Source organism: Elgaria multicarinata, chromosome 4 (assembly GCF_023053635.1).
Source record: "Elgaria multicarinata webbii isolate HBS135686 ecotype San Diego chromosome 4, rElgMul1.1.pri, whole genome shotgun sequence".
Classification (NCBI taxonomy): domain Eukaryota; kingdom Metazoa; phylum Chordata; class Lepidosauria; order Squamata; family Anguidae; genus Elgaria; species Elgaria multicarinata.
Genome location: NC_086174.1, coordinates 36,386,516 through 36,407,736, shown reverse-complemented (window position 1 = coordinate 36,407,736; position 21,221 = coordinate 36,386,516). Strand labels below are relative to the sequence as shown.

The 21,221-nt window shown below is 42.1% G+C and overlaps 1 protein-coding gene across 1 annotated transcript in view; it reads right to left on the bottom strand.

The window, feature by feature from the left end:
* IARS2 (isoleucyl-tRNA synthetase 2, mitochondrial) overlaps positions 1-21,221 on the bottom strand; it is a 47,296-nt gene that overhangs the window by 20,560 nt on the left and 5,515 nt on the right. The window contains exons 8-14 of the mRNA XM_063124085.1: positions 20,325-20,440; positions 18,305-18,474; positions 16,675-16,765; positions 16,381-16,532; positions 15,524-15,684; positions 6,496-6,598; positions 5,360-5,453 (exon numbers count right to left, since the gene is read on the bottom strand). Of these exons, the coding sequence (XP_062980155.1) occupies positions 5,360-5,453; positions 6,496-6,598; positions 15,524-15,684; positions 16,381-16,532; positions 16,675-16,765; positions 18,305-18,474; positions 20,325-20,440 (887 nt within the window). The remainder of the gene's footprint in view (positions 1-5,359; positions 5,454-6,495; positions 6,599-15,523; positions 15,685-16,380; positions 16,533-16,674; positions 16,766-18,304; positions 18,475-20,324; positions 20,441-21,221) is intronic.

Below are 21,221 nucleotides of genomic sequence, written 5' to 3'. Positions count from 1 at the left end.
TTTACAGGACGTTTTAATTGGGGTTATTATTTACAGTAAGAGGGCATAGGTCTTTATTATCCTTTTTTTTCATTTTGAGTGCTGAATTTCGTATCTTTGATAATAAGAGACTTTAACCCCAATGTGCACTTGAATGGCCAGTTCAATTACCCAGGACTCATCCTTTAAATACACTGTCAGCACAAAAGCTCAAACAAGATAGGCTTGTTATAAAACAATAACATTCATTTAGTTAAACATTAGTGTGACAGATTCGTGGGGAATTATGCTGCAGAATATTACAGTTCTGGAAAAAAGACATTTGAGAGCTGGCCCCAAGAAGACAGGTCAATACAGGTGCTGCATTTACCAGACCCCGGGATCTTTAAGTATTATTATTATTATTTATTTATATAGCACCATCAATGTACATGGTGCTGTACAGATAACACAGTAAAAAGCAAGACCCTGCCGCATAGGCTTACAATCTAATAAAGTTGTAGTAAACAATGAGGAGGGAAAGAGAATGCAAACAGGCACAGGGAAGTGTAAATAGGCACCGGGTGGGGTGAAGCTAACAGTATAGAGTCAGAACAAACTCAATATTTAAAAGCTATAGGGAAAAGAAAAGTTTTTAGCTGAGTTTTAAAAGCTGTGATTGAGTTTGTAGTTCTCAAGTGTTCTGGAAGAGCATTCCAGGCGTAAGGGGCAGCAGAAGAAAAAGGACGAAGCCGAGTAAGGGAAGTGGAGGTCCTTGGGCAGGCGAGAAGCATGGCATCAGAGGAGCGGAGGGCACGAGCGGGGTAATAGTGTGAGATGAGAGAGGAGAGATAGGCAGGAGCTAGACCGTGAAAAGCTTTGAAGGTCAACAGGAGAAGTTTATATTGGATTCTGGAGTGAATTGGAAGCCAATGAAGAGATTTCAGAAGTGGAGTGACATGGTCAGAGCGGCGGGCCAAGAAGATGATCTTAGCGGCAGAGTGGTGGACAGAGACCAGCGGACTGATGTGAGACGAAGGAAGGCCAGAGAGAAGAAGGTTGCAGTAGTCCAACCGAGAGATAACCAGTGCGTGAACGAGAGTCTTGGCAGAAGAGACAGACAAAAATGGTTGAATCCTGGCAATATTATACAGGAAGAAACGACAGGATTTAGCTACTGCCTCGATATGAGGAATAAAGGAGAGTGAGGAATCAAATATAAAGCCAAGACTACGAGCTTCCTTGACCGGAGAGAGCGTGACATCGTTGACAGTAAGAGAGAATGAGAGGTGAGGAGCAGGTTTAGGAGGAAAAACAAGCAGTTCAGTTTTTGAAGGATGCACGAACTTCTGCATAAGGCACACAAGCTACGAAGATGTGGTTATTTCTCGATACAGAACACTCAGGGCCAGCGTTAAAATGTCAAGGGTATAGCCCAATGCATGCTGGCTTGAGAGGAAGGTAGATCAAGAGTTCTATGTTGCAGGGGCAACTAGGTTCATACTGTGCCAGACACCAGTCATCCCTACATTTACATTCAGTTCACACACATACAAAAATCAAATTCTTCTGTCACCAACAAGGACAAATTAATTCCCAACGTTTTGCGAAAGAGGCCCACTAGCCGGTTGTTTATAAAAACACAAAGAAGACATGCATAAAAAGTGTCTTCTCCCAAAATTCAAAGTTCTCTGAGGATTTAAAAAAATGCAGACAACTGAGCAACACGTAACAGCAAAGGTGGAGAATCTGAGGCCTGGAGCCCCAAATCCAGCAGGCCTCGGGTCCAAAGTCCAGCCCGCCAGGGTTCTTTAGAGGGACACCCCTCACTTTCTCTGGTCCCACCACCGATCATTTGGTGGTTTCCTGGCTTTTGAGCAGCTTTCTTTCCCCATTCTCAAAGGTTGAAGAATGGCATTTCAACCTAAGAGCTTTAAGCTGAAAGTCCACTTTGGGGCTCCACACTTCAAGAAGGATACAGACAAGCTGGAGGGGGATCAGGGGAGGGCAATGAGGATGATCAGGGGTCTGGAAACAAAGCCCTATGAGCAGAGACTGAAAGAACTGGGCATATTTAGCCTGGGGAAGAGAAGATTGAGGGGAGACATGATAGCACTCCTCAAATACTTGAAAGGTTGTCACACAGAGGAGGGCCAGGATCTCTTCTTGATCATTCCAGAGCGCAGGACACAGAATAATGGGCTCAAGTTACAGGAAGCCAGATTCCGGCTGGACATCAGGAAAAACTTCCTGACTGTTAGAGCAGTACAACAATGGGACCAATTACCTAGGGAGGTTGTGGGCTCTCCCACACTAGAGGCCTTCAAGAGGCAGCTGGACAGCCATCTGTCAGGGATGCTTTAAGGTGGATTCCTGCACTGAGCAAGGGGTTGGACTCAATGGCCTTATAGGCCCCTTCCACCTCTACTATTCTATGATTCTATGAAATACGCTGGCATTTTTTGTACTTTTGCCTCCGCCTCTGTGCCTTTGGCCTAGTGCCATTTTGTCTTTGGCTCCACCCACTATTGGAATGTGGCCCCCAAGAGCTTCTCTGAAATGGAATTTGGCCCGCAGGCTGAAAGATGTTCTGCACCCCGCATTACAGCGAAAGGAATACTGCCAGAATCCACACAGCGGCAACCCCTTTGAGCACGTCCTGGTGAGCATGAATGGGGCTGTCCAATTCTTAGTTGAATCAGGATAGCTTCCTGTTTGCAGTTCCATAGAATGCATTGGATCAGAACAGAAAATACTGGTTTGATCTCAAGGATTTTTCTTGTTGTTCTCGCTTTCTTGACAGTGTACCAGAGTTTAAGATTTAAAGATGGGAGTCAAAATAGAAATCAGGATCCTTGTGTGTCTCATGGCAAGTTGGCCTCTCATCCTGGTTAGCCAGTTACAATCATAGGATCATAGAATAGTAGAGTTGGAAGGGACCTATAAGGCCATCGAGTCCAACCCCCTGCTCAACGCAGAAATCCACCCTAAAGCATACACCCTAAAGTTCATTGTCTTCAATTCCAAATATGTCTAGGACATATTTATATAAATATATGAATTATTTCAAACTGGTGGTCTAGGAGCCTGGCAGGCAGCTCAGTGTGTAGCTGACATAGTATATGTTGGGGATAACGCCACACCTCAAGAGGTCACAGTGGAGAGGATAGCTGAGTCAGGTGCCATGTTGGGCTCTCAGAGGTGTCCCCAACCAAAGGTGAACTGAAAGCATGGAAAATTGCAAATACACAATGAATGCCATCTTCTAGAGTTCGCACATTGTGTCATGAATTGCACTCCAATGGTGGTTATCAGCAACATGCCCAAGGTAATTTCTGTCCCACCTTCCCAGCTGAGCCTTCCTGCATGCTAGGACAATCAAGGCTCTTGGTGTTGCTAGTCCCAAAGTTCATGTAGGTAGGCAGAAATCTTAAATATCTATTTACTATTTAAATGTCCTTAAACCTTAAATGTGCATTTATTGATTAAAATATGGTAACATAAGGATTTGCCTTATACAGAGCCAGATCACTGCTTCATCTAACTTAGTTTTATCTGTACTGGTTGGCAGCAATAACTCTCTGGGGACGGAGTCTTCCTCAGCCCTACCCAAAGATATCTGGGACCATTTGAATCCAAATCATTTTATTTATTTATTTAAAACATTTGTATATCATTAAGATCTCAGGGCGGTGTACAGATAATGTGCTCAGAGAGCTCTGGCTATTGGGGCGGTATATAAGTGTAATAAATAAATATAAAAATAAATAAACCACTGAACAACCGCCTTTCCCCCAAACAACTAAATGTATTTCTAGCTTTTTGTGCACCAAATATGGCATTAGAACGCTTGAGTAGCAAAAGGGGGTGCTGAAAATGGCATTTAGTCATTCAAACAATATTGTCCATAGATTTCTGTCTTTCCCAGATACAAAAATAACAATAATGTAACACTGGATAGCACAGGCATCGAAAAAAAGCATATATACTATGGCCCCGTTCAGAAGACACCTTAAACCATGGCTTTAACCATGGCAGTTAAGCCAGAAAGCCGGGCTGTGTTCAGAAGACACCTTAAACCATGGCTTTAACCATGGTGAACAAAGCAAAAAGCCTTATTCACCATGGTTAAAGCTGTGGTTTAAGGTGTCTTCTGAGTGGGCCCTTTATGTCTTGGTTTCTCAATTACATTTTTAAAAATATGGGTCGCCTCTCATTGTGCTCGGTTTGCAAGTGGCAAAAGGGATTCAGGATGCAGACAAGCGTGAGCCATGCTAAAGGCACTTGTAAGTTTACTCCATGGCTCCAGCAGCCACAAAGGAAGGCAGTGATCTGTGGCCTCCAACAAGGTGCTGAAAGTCAGCCCTCCCTCTGCAGCTTGGACCCTCCGGGAAGCGGAGGACTTTGCAGAGCTGGGTTGGTACAACCTCTTATGGACCCAGGTGTCATGTGGTAGAGCTTTTAAGCAGCTATCACATGGCTTCTGGTCATCCGGGTTCCTCCAAAAAGCATGTGCAAGGAAGGGAGAATATACTACCAACAAGCCACGTAATGTGTGAAGCCTGGCTGGAAAAAAACCATACTTGGACTGAACAGAATTTCATCTCTCTTTCAGTTTCTTTAAAAAAAATAATCCTGTAAGGGTTTTACAACTGCAAATAAGCGGTGCAAAATTCATTATCATTTAACTGAGTGATTTCAAGACAAAGTGCAAAGAGCTCTTAGATAAACGGTTTGCTGGTGGTACGATTACTTCCTAGGGTTGCTAGGAAATTAAAAAAAAAACCACCTGGGCCAACATGTTTTACAGTTCGACAAGATCGCTATCAGACATTTGTGTACACCTGGTTTAAAGTTCAAAAGCGCTTGTTGCCTTCTGCTACAGTCAAACTCCAGCAGCCCCCCACCCCCACATTGGTGCTGCAGAGGACATGGCTGAAAGCCTGAGTCTCCCCACTTCCCTGCCATTGTATTGAAGTGGATCCTGCATATACTTAAAATCTGCTTTATACAAATTAGACTGGAGACATTGTGCACCTACTGATTCATTCACAAAGATCCTGCAAAGCCACTATTTGCAAGCTACTGATCGGTACGTAAAGACAAAAAGTAAAAAGTCAGCTTCGTGGCCTGGTGCAAGGGAAATATTCTGGAGCACACAAAAACTTAGCTCTGCAGTTAGTAAATGAAATGTGATAATATCCATACATGCTTAGAACTTCTAAGCCTTCCAGCCTCTCAATAAGTTTTTCAAGTCACTGAGTCACACAAAAGTTGACTAACACGGATTGTCGAGTTTAAACTAACTTATCTCTTTGGACCATGATGATGCACTTCCTTCGCAGCGCCTAGAGCCCACTGCACAATTCAAGTCAGGGCTGAATTTAAAATAATTCCTTACCTTCCAAAACATGAGCCCAGGATGTTCCACTATCAAACCAGATATCCAAGACATCCTGCCCTTGTATGTAATCCTGGACATCGTGGTTACCAGCCTGATTGAGAAATACATAGAAAAAGATCATGAACTACGAGAACGAATTGAACAGACATGTTTACGTGCCATTTCTATCCTTGGGCCCTCTACATTTAAATCCACAGGGCCACTTATAGCCGCCCTGAGATCTTAATGATATAGGGAGGGATACAAATGTTTTAAATAAATAACTCTTTGTCTTTATTTGATTTATACCTTGCCTTTCTACCAGAAAATGGCTCTCAAGGTGGCTTACAAATCAATTTACTATAGGTTAAAACAATAAAAGCACATTAAATACAATAAACGCATAACAATTACAGAATCAAAAAGCACCCGACCCACTTACAGGCCAAAGGCCTTCTTGAATAAAATGGTCTTTGCCGGCCGTTGGGAGGAGTCGAGAGGAAGCAAACCTAGCCTTTAGTTTATGGGGAAACGTTGCATGACCAAAATGACAATATCACTGATGTGCATTTGTATGTCTATTCCAGAGTGGTAGCCATGTTGGTTGGTTTTGCTGCAATTAAGAGTACTGTTGAAGCAAGGCGAGAGGGACATTTACTACATTCTTGGACTAGAGTCCAATTCTTCAGATGCATGATATGACATCCTCCCTTGGCAGGTGTATACATCTGTGACATATACGACCTGCCAGCCAAGGAGGACATCACTTCATGCACCTAATGAAGTAGACCTCTTCATATGGCATTTACAGCATAATAAATGTAGTCTTCACATTTCATCTTCAAGGTGCTACAGGATTGCTTGTTGGCTTTGCCTGTATAATGTGGGTGGATTTGGACAGTTGCTTTTACAGGATGGGTTTCAAATGCAGCATTCTAGGTGGGCCTACCTCCAGTTTAATTTGACCTACCCTTTGGAACTCCGGCCCTTGCTGGAAAGCCCCAGGGCCTTTCTGCCTGCTCACCGAGCCCAGCCTACCTCTGTCATAGGGATTCAAGAACTCCTGGCCTGCCTTTAGTCCTCAACGCCGGACTTCAACCATTTCCCACCCAAACCAGGCCTTCACAAAGCAACTTCCACCGGCCTTGAATTACCTGAGTCAAAGCTTCGCTGGGAAGAAGCTGCTCTATAGGAAGGGTCCACCAGGCGTCACTGCCATGCTGCTCCACTACCTTAATAATATGCTCAATGCTTTTTCTGTGGGGGAAAAACAAACCAAGGTCAGTCAGTTAGGACTGACTACTTTACCAGTTCTTTCCCAACATGGCGCCCACCAGATGTTTTGGATGACAACTCCAAGCATTTCCGACCATTGACCGTACTGGTCAGGGCTGAGGACAAGTTAAAAGCCGAAACATCTGGAGGTCACCAGGTTGCAGAAAGTTGTACTGAACATTCCTCAAAATAATCCAAATCAATTGAGCAAACTGGGACTCTGCTAGACATGTTGACTCTGAAGCAGCAGCTAAATTAATTATAAACATATATTTTTTAGAACAAACAGTGTGCAGATATGTTTCTTGCTGGCCATCTTTAAGGAAACGTTCTTGTAAAAGGCCTGAGAAAGAAATTCTAAGTAATTAAATTCTTGTTATTATCCTAGAAAGAGATATGCATAAGCTACCACTGCAAACTTGTTTATTAGCCAAAATGGTTCCAAATCACACATTGCCCAATATTAGGACTGCCTGAAATTTCTTGCTGTGCTCCAGCTGCATTTGTGCCACGTTACTATGCAGCAAACTAAAGCCACATATCAGCCCCAGCAATACATTAGGGGCTATATAGATCACAGAAGTCACACAGCCAAGGGGTAGCTAGGATAAGGATGAAGGAAAATGACAAAGCTGAGACTAAGGGTGAGGGAAGGACAGGATGAACAGCAGACAGAGAAGATGATATTATGATGGTTCGAGAGAGAGAGCGCCTTCTCCCTTACCAACCTGCCTGGTCACTGAGGTCATCCGAGGGCCTGCTCCTGGTGGTTCCACCTAGATCCATCCTCCGATTGGAATCCACCAGGGGAAGAGCCTTCAGTGTGGTGGCGCCCCTCCTGTGGAATTCCCTGCCTCTGGAGGTCAGGCAGGCGCCAACCTTGTACTCCTTTCGGCGCCTCCTGAAAACATCTTTATTCCAAGAAGCCTTTCTCTAACATGCAGCCTTGGATTACTGTTGTTGCTTCTTTTAAATTTTGTTTTAACTGTTTTTATTCTGTTTTTATTTTCATTTTATCTTGTACACCGCTCTGAAATTTTTCAATGGGGAGCGGTATATAAATATTCTAAATAAAAATAAAAAGAAACATGCCTGATGCGGGCTTCATTCATGAGAGTAAAAACACATCAGTTTTCTACTTTCTACTGTGTGAACCAAATGTTGTGCTTTCATGGAAGCGGTTTCTTCATGTTTATATATAAAAACCTTAACAGTTATATTGGTGCTTAACCTCACAAGGAAAAGAATACGTTTGTTTGAAGCCTCACGGTTCCTACTGTGGAGAGTGGCTACGTCCACTGTCGTGTTTTGCCTGGGACTGTGCCATTATTATTGTAAGAAAAGGCACGTGTGAACCTATCTTTCATAAGAACACACCTTTATTCAACATGTACTGATAAAAAGCGGATATGTGAAAATGAAGCTATGTTACGTTTCATAAATATCACAATCTCTGAGGAATCCAAAGGCCAATAGCAATTCAGCACAACTTGATGAGATTAGATTATTATACTCTTCACTCTGCAATTTGATCAGCAGCTGAGCACTAGTTCAAATATCTGTCTTTGCACTTTATGGTTAAATAAATTTAATAATCTGTGTGTAGCAGGCTTGTAAATAGACACTTGCCTGGGATAAATAAAAGTTGCCTCCTGGAAGGAAAACTATACAAATAAATCTTCAATGACAAACAGATGTATGAGTAAACAGAAATGTTTCTATATTTATTTGCATTTTTAAAAAAGTATTAACACACACACACACACCCAAAAAATAGAGCCACCGTTAATTATCCTGACCTCCTTAGCTTCCAGTCCTTGGAAAGTTTTGCTATTGTATTATTTATTTATTTATTTAGCTAGCTACTGTAGACACCAGTGGAGGCTTGGGTAGCACCTTGGAGAGGTTCTTTAGAGTTCTGACTAGCTCTGATTGCAACCTGGAGCGTATTCACTGCCCCACTGACATCGAAGCCACTAGCCTCCACTGGTACAGACTAGATGTGAACGTTAGTCTTCAATGGCTACTAGCCCTGACGGTTATGTGCTACCTTCAGTATCCGAGGCAGTAAGCCTATGTGCACCAGTTGCTGGGGATGATGATAATAATAATGATGATAATAATAATAATAATAATAATAATAATAATAATAATAATAATAATAATTTATTTCTTACCCGCCTCTCCGATTGGATCGAGGCGGGGAACAACAATAAGCATAAAATACATAAAAAACTGATTAAAATGCACTGGTATGCACTGTTTAAAAACATCCTAAAAGCATCCTAAAACCATACAAAAATATCCTAAAGTTCTACTGGATAGGCCTGCCAGAAGAGATCAGACTTGACAGAGTGTCCTGTTGCACCATGTCCTGCTTTGTTGGTCCCTGGTCAACAGCTGGTTGGCCACTGTGTGAACAGAGTGCTGGACTACATGGACCCTCGGTCTGATCCAGCAGGGCACTAGTTATGTTCTTACATATCCCCATTAAACCTCCAGTAAGTAATTACCTGCTAACATAAACTGAGTGTGAAATTATTGCATTAAACTACCTGGCAATTTCTTAAAAAAAAGAAAAAAAGAAATCAACCAACATGATCTGACTAACTTCCTTATTAACCAACATGATTAGGAGCGCACTGTTCTTGTAACGTATAAAAGTAATAACAATTTTTCTATAACAGTTTTACAGAACATTATTTGGCCTCCAAGGTATGCACATATCCTTAAAATCTTTCCAGAACCTGGAGCACATCTCTGCTTTCTCTTTCTTAGAAGCCACTCCAGTTGCTTTGGCCAAATGGATATGAATACCAAAAGTATGCTTCCTCTGTACAGTACATATCTTGAAAAGACTAAGGCAAAAGTTCTCTCTACAGTGTACATTCAACACCTTCCTCAAATAACTACTTATCACTCTACAAACGGCAAGCTTCAGTTTGAGAACCATAATTCACAATGCAAGCAAAAGAAACCCTGTTGTAAAACTTTGCCCTGCATTCATACGCCATTATCACATGAGACTCGCATTACGTGTCATTCTCTGGGTTTCTAACATGAAAACCCACAATTTACGCTACAATGACGCCAACCAATCACTTTGGACCCTGATATTGATTATGCCAAATGCTTATTTAGTGGGAAATTAAGCCACATTGAGAGCTTTTCCAGGCAAGGCACGGTTGCTGATGGTCATTCCTCCTTCCTTGCGTGCAAGGAGTGCCAGGTAACTTTGCTTTTATATAATGTGTAACTTAGCTTTTGAGCTATTTAAGCCAAGGGACATTATACATTTAGATGCACAGATACATAGTTTGGATCACAAGAGAGATGTATGCACGTTGAAGGATTAGATTATCCAAGGTGATTAAGATTTTTTTTCTTAATTGAATAAGGTTAACCAATCCAGCTACTAGGAAAAATCAGAAAGATAGATCTTTTAACTCACATGGACTGATCTTCAAAAAGTTAAACTGGAATACTAGGCGAGCTGCTGCTTTAACAAGGGGATTAATCCATTTTAAATCAGATTTATGCAGATTAATTGGGATTGTCAACCAGGAAGCATTTTTCTTGTTTTACTAAATGAATGAATGAATGAATTAACTTGGGTAAGAAATTAAAGACAAGCAGGAAATATATTCCCTTGTTACTGGTTTCATACCTAATGCATAATTTTTGTTTTGCTGAATGTTCTCATAAACCACTCCAGAGTGTAGTTTATGATTTCATAAATTTTAAATTTATGACATGGGGAGCATTGTTTCTTTTTTAAGTGGGAAATATTTATTTCCAGTACTATGCTTTTATAGGTGAAGATTGTTCTTCTTATAATTTTAAGAAGTTTTGTCTAGTTTTATATGTAACTCTTTAATAGTCAATAATTCCATTTCAAAGCTACAATGATTTCATCAATAAACTTCCATTTCTACCTATTGTGATAAATTGAAAACTTTGTTTTTTAAACAGAAATTTCTGTGCCTCTAATCTCAGCAATACCCAAACCAGAGAATGGCTTTTCTGGAAAGGTTTATCAATATTCAAACACCTCTTCTAACGTTTTTTAAAAGTCCTTGTTGGACTACTGCTAATTGTTGCAGTAATCTCCAGTTGTATACTATACGCCTCGAGTTCCAGGGCCATATCAGGTTTCACAATATTGGCTATAAATGCAGGGCAGGTGTGCAGGGAGGCAGACCACAAACTCCTGATCTTCACATTTTAGAGGTATGCCAGAAATGGACAATTCAAACAACCTCCAGCAAATGTTTTATGAGTCCCACAACACAATCCAATTTTACCTAATTCTACTTGCAGGGGGAAATGCCCAGACATTTATTTTAGACTGGAGGCAGTAAGAACATTTATGGACAAGATGGTCGTCAGGGAAAAGACACTTCAAATAAACAGTGTTGTCAAGTGTAACAGCAACTCCATGTGGACTAAGGGTATTTCCAGTGGAGGTGCTGTTACTTTTGAAGGCCACTGACGAAACTGTGAAGTGGACATTGGCTGAAGATCATCTCCACAGCACTGCGAAGTGTATTCAGAGATTTGTTATTCCAACTACTCTAGAGCTACAGCACATCTGCTCTACCGAAAATATTGCTATTTTCTTTCCAATTGTATATCATTGCAGTAATTTGGGCATTGTGTCTAATTATGCATGTAAAAGGAGCACGTGTTCAGAAGACAATGCTGTGAAGACATAAAGGACCGATCAACATTTCTCTTCAAAACTGAGGTTCAGGGTAATGACCTATGATTTGACAGACTGTGATTTCTATGTCTGTCTGTCATTTCTGTAGGCCAACACCCTCCATACCTTTACTGCTCTGCAAGGGGACATTGAACAAAACTTGGAAGATCAGTAATGTAAAGTAAATGAATGTATATACATGAAGAAACTAAGTAAATTTAAAAAAAACAGTTAAAGCCCCTCTCTATTATTCTTTAATATAATTATGAACCAAAGTACACTTGTAATTTAATTTGTACTGCGATGTCAACAAAAATGAAGTCTTACATCTGCAACAGGTAATAAAGAAAAGGTACAAATGCGGATCTGTTCTGGGGTTTTAAAAATATCAGCAACAGAAATGGTACTGTCCCACAACACTCTTCGTAGTTCTCTAATGTTCACGTTAAATGGGAGAACAGAGTAGCCATATTAGTGGCATATATACATTACACATAAGCAGAGGAAAAATTAAGTAATTTTGTGTTGCTGCTAATTAGACAACTGCCTACATGTTCACTTTAAGACTACAATAAAAGCAATTTTTAGGTTGGATCCAGAGTGATAGCTCCTGTCAGCACACTCCCTAAGCAGAATCTTTGAGCAGCGGGAGGTCGGGTGATGGCGGAAGTGATTGTTGCTCATTTCCCATTCCTGCTAAAGACCCCAACACCACGTCGCCTGCTTTTCAAGGATCCCCCCAACCTGCCAGAGCAATTTCCAGGAGGCTTAATGGTCTGCAGGGACAGAGGGAAATTGGCAAAAAGCTTCCTTCTCCCATTTCCCAAAAACCCTCAAGCTAGCCCCCTGTACAGCATTTCCCGTTTCCACAGGTGTGGCTCCATAAACGTCCAAGAATCTGCTTCAGAACCTCAGAATGCTTGATTTGCTTTCAGCGCTAGTTGTGTGACAGAAGAGACCTTATGACCAAAAGAGAAAGTCCATAAACAGTGTGAAGCCTGGAATGTGTGAGGCCTTAGTGCATAATTGCAAGTACCATAAAAAGAAAGCAAATATCAAAGATTATTTAGAAAACACAGGGGCCATCATCTCAGGTTCAGGTCTTTCTCACCCCTGATCTTTTTTCACTGAAGATGTCGAGGATTGCATCTGGGTTTTGTACATGCAAGGCATATGCTCTAGCACCAACCTATGGCTCTCTGAGCACTTGCCTCCCTTTGCCTGGAGTCACCAAGGCTAAGCTGATGGAATGGGTGAGTTTAGGAATGTAGCCGGGTTCCTAGGGAAAGCACACGTAATGTCAAACCCTAGTAGAGAGAGCAGGGGGATTTGGACGCGAGCGGACATGGAAGTGGGAAACCCACTCCCAAAACCTTATTCCTGGTTTATTTATTATCTATTTATTACATGCATATCCCACCTTTTTTTCCTTTTTAAGGTTCCAGAGCTCTAGCCAAACTGGGCCCATCGAGATTTGCTTGACCCATCAAGGCAACCTATGTGACAGGATAGGATTCATCTGCATTCCACTGTCACTGATTTAGGACCCTCTAAAGCAGAGACAGGATGACTTCAGTCTTGTGCAGTCTACTCTTTCTGTTACTTGATTCACCAACATGTTTTGAAGACTTCCAGAGCAAGAGTGCATACTCAGGATGTCTTTAACAGTCAAGATATAGGACTATTCTGACTTAAGCGATCCTGAGTAGGCATTCCTGCGTGAGAATGTAAGAAGCCTCTGGATGTTCAGGCCAAGGCACACATAATCCAGCACCTTTGGCAAGAAGGCACCAGAAACTGATCTACTAGCGGACTGTAGTCTACCTCCTTGCCCACCTTTGCTCTAAATAACATCATCTGTATATGTTGCAGAATGTTTGCACAGGGCGTAGTTTAGGCCGTCGTCCAACGACAAATACCAAGGTGTGTCTAAAATCAGAACGCTGACAGTTTACACAAGCAAATCAGCAGGAGAAAACCTCCACAAAACTATTTGGATGTTCCAACACTGAGACCTATTTCAAACCACTTTGATAGTTAAGCACCGGGGGAGGGAGGAGGTACCAGTTCTCTAGTTGTTGGGCCGCCCTATTGCACGGCATGCTAGGAAACATGACTGCAGACAGCCTTGAGCCCAGCGCTTCTCCTCTAAGCAATTAACCACCAGCTCTTTGCACCCAAACAAGATCAGGCCTCCCAAGTGTGACCTGATGGGGGAAACTTCTTCCCTGTCCTGCAAACTGGTATGGCCCTTCCTGCCACCTTTCTTCCAGGGAAGCTAGGCGGGAGAGGAGATTAGGATTGGATTACACTGGTGGAGTTCTCCAACAACTTCGTGAGCAGGGATGCACAACCTTTATGGCCTTGAGGGCCGCATGTGACACTAGCTTGGGGTTCAGGGCCATGTGTACACATGCACATATGTGCATACACTCCTGCTTGCGTGCACACACATTCCAGAGATCTGTATGACTACCCTTCTCACCATCCCCTCACCCAGTGATACTGATACAGATCACTTCTTCCTCACTGCTAGCAGCACCAAAAAAGAGCAATCTGTTTTGAGGATCTCTGGGGAAGAAAGTGGAGAGTACAGGATGTGGGGAAGGAAGGAGGCAAGTTGGCAGAATTCCGTTACGCGAACTCTGCTGACCTCCTGAGTGCCAAATTGCCCCAGAAGTGCCAAATTGTGCCCCAAAATGCTAAACTGCCATTGCGCAAGAGGTGGGGGGCTGCTTGCACCACAAAATTGTTGGGCAGAAAAGAATCAGCGGGTCCGTAAGCACCCTGTTGGATTCTACCCAGTTAATATTTGGATTCCCCCAGTGGGCTGCAAACAGATAGGAATCTTGCTGCGATCTGTCCATGGGCCTCATGCTACGCAGTTTGGGGGAGACAGAATATGTTTATTTATGTCCAACCGGTCTGCATAAACGTTGTAGGATATGTGTGGTTCCCCCAGAATACTGCTAACATCATGATTTTTAAAATTATTATTAGAATAGGGTTGCAGATAAAAACACACCACTAGAGAGCACTAGAGAGTTAGCCATCCTGGATTTACAAGAAGCCTGGATTTAAATTGCAAAGATAAGTATAAAACAGGTTTTGAAAGTTTTAAAAGGAGTACCTTAACTTGGCATTAAAAAAGATTGCAAGAAGGGCTTCTGTTAATAATAATTTATGTAAAGGCCAGTCTGTCTAAGTCACAGTAGGATTGTGGTAGGATAATCCTGTACTGCAGACATGGGGACAGTGCATGACATGGACAACGCATGACAAAGAGAGGCAAAGATCCTTTTACCTAGAGGTGCCTCGACTCCAACGTTCCCGTGGGGCCCCCACTGACACACTGGAACCGGCATTACTCTTTTAGCCCCCATGCAATTACAGTCTCCTTCAGCTGCTGTTGTAAAACAGAGAATTTGGGCTGGGACCAAATGAGACCACAAATTGGAACATAGGAAGCTACTTTATACTGAATCAGATCGTTGGGCCATCCGGCCCAGTACTGTTCACACTGACTGGCAGCGGCTCTCTGGGGTCCCAGCCAGGAGGTTTTCCATCCCTACCTGGAGATGCCAGGGGCTGAGCTTGCGACCTTCTGCATGCGAAGCCTCTGAGCAACAGCCCTTCCCTGTTACCCTGGCTCACTGTTGGCCCAGCACTGAGATGCAGAGTATCAGGCTTCTGTCACTGAGCAAAAAATGATTGCGATCGACTCTCAGCCTTCTGCAGAGGGAGACTCAACAGCGTTTCTCCCTTAGCCAACAGTGGCAGCCGGAGGAATTATGGACCTTCCGCAATGGCAACCAAAAACCAGCTGCTGCTGCATGCTGGGCCACAACCTGTCACCCTGACAGGCCTTTTGGTAGTTTACAGACCAACCCAAACAAGAAATGGGGCCCCAGGTGGAGGGACTCAGAACAGAGTGGCTGTGATTCTCAAGGTCTGGGGCAAGGAGGAGGGGTGTCACCGGGTTTAGCAGCCATCCCAGGAATGTGTGTGTGGACACAGACTGCAATCCTCACACTGACACTATTTCCACAAAGCATCCCTCACAAGAATAGAAAAGGACAAAACACGATGCACACCTTTACACATGTGCTTTGCCAATTATCTTTCTGCACAAAAACAAAAGTCGCATTTATGACAGCGAGCCAAATTACTTTGTGCAGTAAGAAAGAAGTCCATAAGGCACCTACCTATTTATTACTGATTCTCCTGTTGTCTTATGGTAAAAAACTGGGATGGGAACACCCCAACACCTTTGTCTCGATATACACCAATATGTTCTTCTGTCCAGCATTTCTAGCATTCTGTTCATCCCTGAGGCTGGAACACATTTTACTTTCTTTAATGCGTCCTGTGAAATATCCAGAAAGAAACAGAATTCAAGATTGACAAAGTTGAGATTTTAAAAGGCGTAATCACAATTTAAACATCCCCATTAAAACAAGAGGTTTTGCCAAAATGAATGCTACAAAAGTACAAAAACCTGCACAACACAGCAGGTTTGTGTGACAACACTGATCCCCTCCCACCCAAAACAGTATTAGGAATATTTTTGAAATAGGATGTTTTTACAATGTATATTATGTTCTTAATTCAGTTTTATGTATTTTATATTTACTGTTGTTCCCCGCCTAAATCAAAATGGAGAGGCGGGTAAGAAATAAATTATTATTATTATTATTATTATTATTATTATTATTATTCTGAATCTAGCAATGCAAATCACATTTACAGGTGTGGGCCGGTGAAAAAAAACAGGAGCCTAGCACTGCATGATTCCTAATGTATATCTCCTGTGTTGCATCTCTGTATCCAGAGACCAACTTTGACTGTCTGTAAAGTCTTTCAAGTACCTTAGCAACCAGCAACTAATACACACTTTGATCTGGCAGGCAATTGGATAGCATGCTCTTTCTTGCAACTCCATATACACATCACACAGCAGGATCATAGCTACTAGCATGCAGAAATTTTAATATGAACTATAAAATTTTTCCATATACTAAGTAGTGAAAGGCACTGAAGACCATTCACATCTGTTTTGTACCTGAGCAGCAGCCTTGAGATTTGCTGTATTAATGAACCATTGCTTGCTGGCACGAATAATCACTGGTTTTTTCGTTCTCCAGTCATAGGGGTAGCTGTGTATGCATTTCTCTTCTTTTAATAAGCTCTTTGCTGCTTCAAGCATCTGAATGACTGTGAAAAGTAACAAAAGGTTGCTAAACTGAAGGTCACTTTTGAATTCCAAATGCCACAGTGTAAGACTTCTCCTGGCATAAAAGGACAGTATTATTTGTTGCACTCTACTAGATTTTTGAATATGAGAAATGATACAGACCAGCTTCATTGCCTTCTTCAAGAACAGCTTTCTTTTGAAGCTCAGAACCAGCAGCTTCGGTGAAACGTCCCTCTTCATCCACCAGACAGTCCTAGGAAAAAGAACATATACATTTGAGTTACATCAAAAACAAAAAAAGTTGAGAAAAAGTTTGGTATCACTTTACAGGACTGAGATTAAATTGACTACCAGAGGAAGAAAAAACACATCTGTTTTTCTCTAGGGTGAAGCAAAATGCATCTTTCATACCAGAAGCAAAGTTTGATTTGGCAACTGAGACATTTAGTCATTACAGAAGAACAAATTCCTATAGTTTTAGTGTGTGTGTGTGGGGGGGGGGGAAGTAACATTACCTTGCTTGTTCAAAATGGTTACTATGTCAATTGTAATAGCAAAATAAAATAAAATAAAAAGAACGTCTTATTGCTTTCATAACTTTTTTTAAAAATGGAATATTCCAAATTTGAACATAGCCCAACTCCATATATTACACACCCACACAGGTTGGGGGACCCCCTGAAGCAGATCTAGATGGATTGCAGAGGTTTACGGGGGGGGGGGGGAGGAAAAGAAGAGGAAGTCTGACTGTATGGCATTGGATGGAACACAATGGATCCCTAGTGGAAGTGCTCACAAAGGGACATCTGCAATTTTCACCAATTCCTTCCCCCACTTCCCCAAGAACTGCAGCACCCCAGACTGCACCAACTGTTATCCTGGATAGTCCCCAACCTTCAAGAATGGCATTTCAATGAATGAAGGGTGAAGGAAGAGATGGAAAAGCCTTATTCTGTAAGCAGGACTCCATTTGTGGTTCTTGGGATCCAAGCCACTGTATCCTAGGTATCCAGATAACACAGTAAGCATTTCCCACCCACCTTGCACAACATGAACCCTTAAAGATAAGAAATTATCCTGATGGTTTTGTGTTGATTCTCAGACCTTTTTAGGACTATGATGTACAGCTGAGCCAGTGTGGTGTAGTGGCTAGAGTGTTGGACTGGGAGTCGGGAGAGCCGGGTTCTAGTCTCCACTTGGCCATGGAAACCCACTGTGTGACTTTGGGCCAGTCACAGACTCTCAGCCCAACCCACCTCACAGGGTTGTTGTTGTGAGGATAAAGTGGAGAGGAGGAGGATTATGTATGCCACATTGGGTTCCTTGCAGGAAAAAAGGCGGGATATAAATGCAATAATAAATAAAAAATGTGACTATTGCTCCAATATCTGTACGCCGCCCTGAGATCCTAGTGATATAGAGTAGGATACAAATGCTTAAATAAATAAATAAATAAGTCCAATGCCAAAAATATTCCATTCTACCACCACATTTCTAAGGGGCCGTTCTCACGCAACCTGGAAAATACTGGGTTAATTAACCCACAGTTTGCTACGATTACATATGAACTGGGTCTAAACGTTTCTACCATATTTAGATGTGTTTGTTTTTAAATGTAGCAGCCATCTCTCCAGAAGATTTTAGAACATTCTAGCGTGTAACCCTAATTTTAGTTTTCCCTGGAGACTGCTAACTTTACATGCTACCTGCAAATGTTTCAAACATGGAATTTTTGGTGTGAGCAGGAAAAAAAGTCATAGGTTAGAAAACAAAGCAAACAAAACCACAGTACCATGGATAGTTGGTGATGAGAAGCTACACTGTAATCTTCCATACCATGAGCTGGGGCTGTATGAACTAATCCTGTTCCTTTTGACATGGACACATGGTTTGCGGGCAAAAGAGGAGATTCCTTTCCAGGAATTGTAGGATGTGAGCAGACACCATTTTCCAAATCTATACCTGAAGAATACCCAAAAGTAAAACGGATCACATTTTGACCAGGAGGGTGGGGATAGAATCAGGCTGCATGTGTTAAAAAGAAATAAAAATACAAGTGCTTATACAAACTGCTGATGGCAAGCACCATCTTGAAGGGCAGTCTCCTTTCTCTGTCTTGGAGGAGGAATACCTCTAAGACAGGCATGGGGAACCTCCAGATTGCGGGCCAGAAAAGGCCTGTGGGATTCTCCTTCAAGCACACCAACTTCTTTCCCAGGCCCCACCCCCTGGTGGGAATAGGCTCTTATTTCCAGTGAGCAGCTGATCAGAGATAAGAGCTTTTCCCTACTCGGGAAAGGGGGAGAGAGGAAGCCACTGGGTGATTCAGTCATGCTTACTTCTAGGCAGACATGCTGAAGCTTGCCCTGCTTACTTCTGAGTAGGTTTAAAATGGGTAAGAACTGTACTTTGGCTTCACCCACTCTGCCTTTGGTCGTGGCCTTTTTGTCTTTGGCCCCAACCACAAACAATGCAGGCCCTAAGATTAGAATTTGGATTGAAAAAGATTCCCCATCCCTGCTCTAAGATGACACAAACATACACAGTCGAAATCACTAAGACTTTTTTTGCTTCTGAAGTAGTGTTTTTACCAATATATAGATTTAACTCAATCGATTAATATTCATTTAAATACAGAAACAGCCCTAAAAATAAAAATAAAAATCTGCCCTAACCTGTTATCTGGCCAAATTAATTATTATTATTATTATTATTATTATTATTATTATTATTTACATTTCTATACCGCCCCATAGCCGAAGCTCTCTGGGTGGTTTACATAAACATACCTCCAGCTCAAACTTGGCTAATTGTTTGTAAACAACAACAACAACACAAGGATAATGGTCATATTTCAGGATGACTTTCTTTTAGTGGTCTATTATAAAAGCAACCTGAGCTACCAAGCCATGAACTTCAACCATACAGGAGTCAAATGTGTCCCCACAGCCAACTGAACTGAAGCAGTAAGCAATAAGAATCTGAATGCAAGTCCAGTAAAAACAGAGCTGTAAAATAAATTAGAATTTCAGTGTCTGGAAGCAGAAATGCCTAGACCTGAGCTCTTGGCTTTCTAGGAACCTGAAATCATTCACTAACTGCTTTCCTGGTAAAAAAAAAAAATCTCAATCCTAATACGAGTCTTGAACCTCTCAGTATAGAGAAAAACAAAAGGAGGATACCAGGCTGTATAGCAATTTATCTGAATATGACATCTCCCTGCCTGTTCAGTTGAAAGCCCTCATTCTTTCCAGGAACAGATCAAGTAGCCAGAGGAAAACCATGGCCAAATAAATGTGGAATAGCCCAGTTCACTCAATCTTTTCCTCTTGCCGGTGACTTTGGGGGGTGGGGGGTCATAACAGAGCCTGGAGCTCTTACCAGATTGTGGTTTCTCCCCCCTGAAAAGCAACAGCCACAGGGCTGCCTTGTGGCTAACTTCAAAAACTGAATACCTGGGTTTATCATTTGAGATTAACTATTGTTTTGAAAATTATTCTAATTCAGCCATAGGAACACTTGCTGTGCAAATAAAATTACTCAGCACACAAAAATCTACCACGCAATGTTATTCCTACAGGGGATAATACAACAGTATATGAATGGGAGCTTCTCTTCCCCTCCTCCTTCCTGAAGTCCCCCGCACCACCACCCTACCCCAAATCCCCACCCAACCTCTGGAGCAAATTTGGGGTGTGTAGCAGGAACTGCAGGGGGAAGGGGGAATTTGATTCACTGGCGCAAGGACAACACTGGCTATAATGCACAAATGTTTCTTAAACTGTATATTCAAAAGGTTTTTTTTTTTTTACCTTTAAGAGTTGAAATCACATCAAACTGTGTATCCAAAGCAGCAGCTATAGACTGAACTCTGTCCGCAGCTACTATGAAGTGATCCCCAGTATTTGCACACTTCACAATGGCGTACCTACAATTTTATTTATAGCTTTTAGTTTTTGAATTTAGTAGCACGATATAATATACAAATGCATGAAAATATCACAAAGATCCCCCAAAACACAGCACAGCAGATCAGGCCCAGCAAAGCTAACAACATGGATGCATGCACACTTAAAGAGCTTTGGCTATAGGGCGGTTTAAAAATGCAATAAATAAATAAAATTAAGAGTTGCCAACTTTTTCCCCTTTGGCAGCTCTCTGTGCCAAACTAAAAGCCACTTTCAGACTTGGGGACAGCAGGCGCGGGAAGGGGCTTGGTTAAGAAACTGGTTTCGGAATCAGGCAACCAAGTTGGAGGGAGAGATAAACAGAAACCATTCACATGCGTACAAACTTGGTGCGGCCGCAACTATGACCACATTCAGTAGGCTGCATCCAACATTGTCCTTCGATAAACAGATTGAGCCCTTTCTTCCACAGAAGGAATGTTGACCTAATGGAGGCCTCCACTAACGGAAAGGGAAGAGACCATTTTTTGCTATTGTCACCTCCCCTCTATGCCCTAACCCCAAATCTGTGCCAGAGAGTTTGAAGACCCTGAAGACCAGCATGGGTGGGGGAATCAGCCCACATTGCCCCCTCACTTCCATTATCAGAAGCCTCTGCTAGATCAAAAGCCTTTCTGCAAATCATAACCCAGTGTTAATAAGCTTTTTATGTGTGTGTGTCCTTACAAACAGATTTTTTTAAGGTGGTGAATAAATACGTTCCAATGGAATAGAGGCAGGCAAGGAGAGATCTTATTGTAA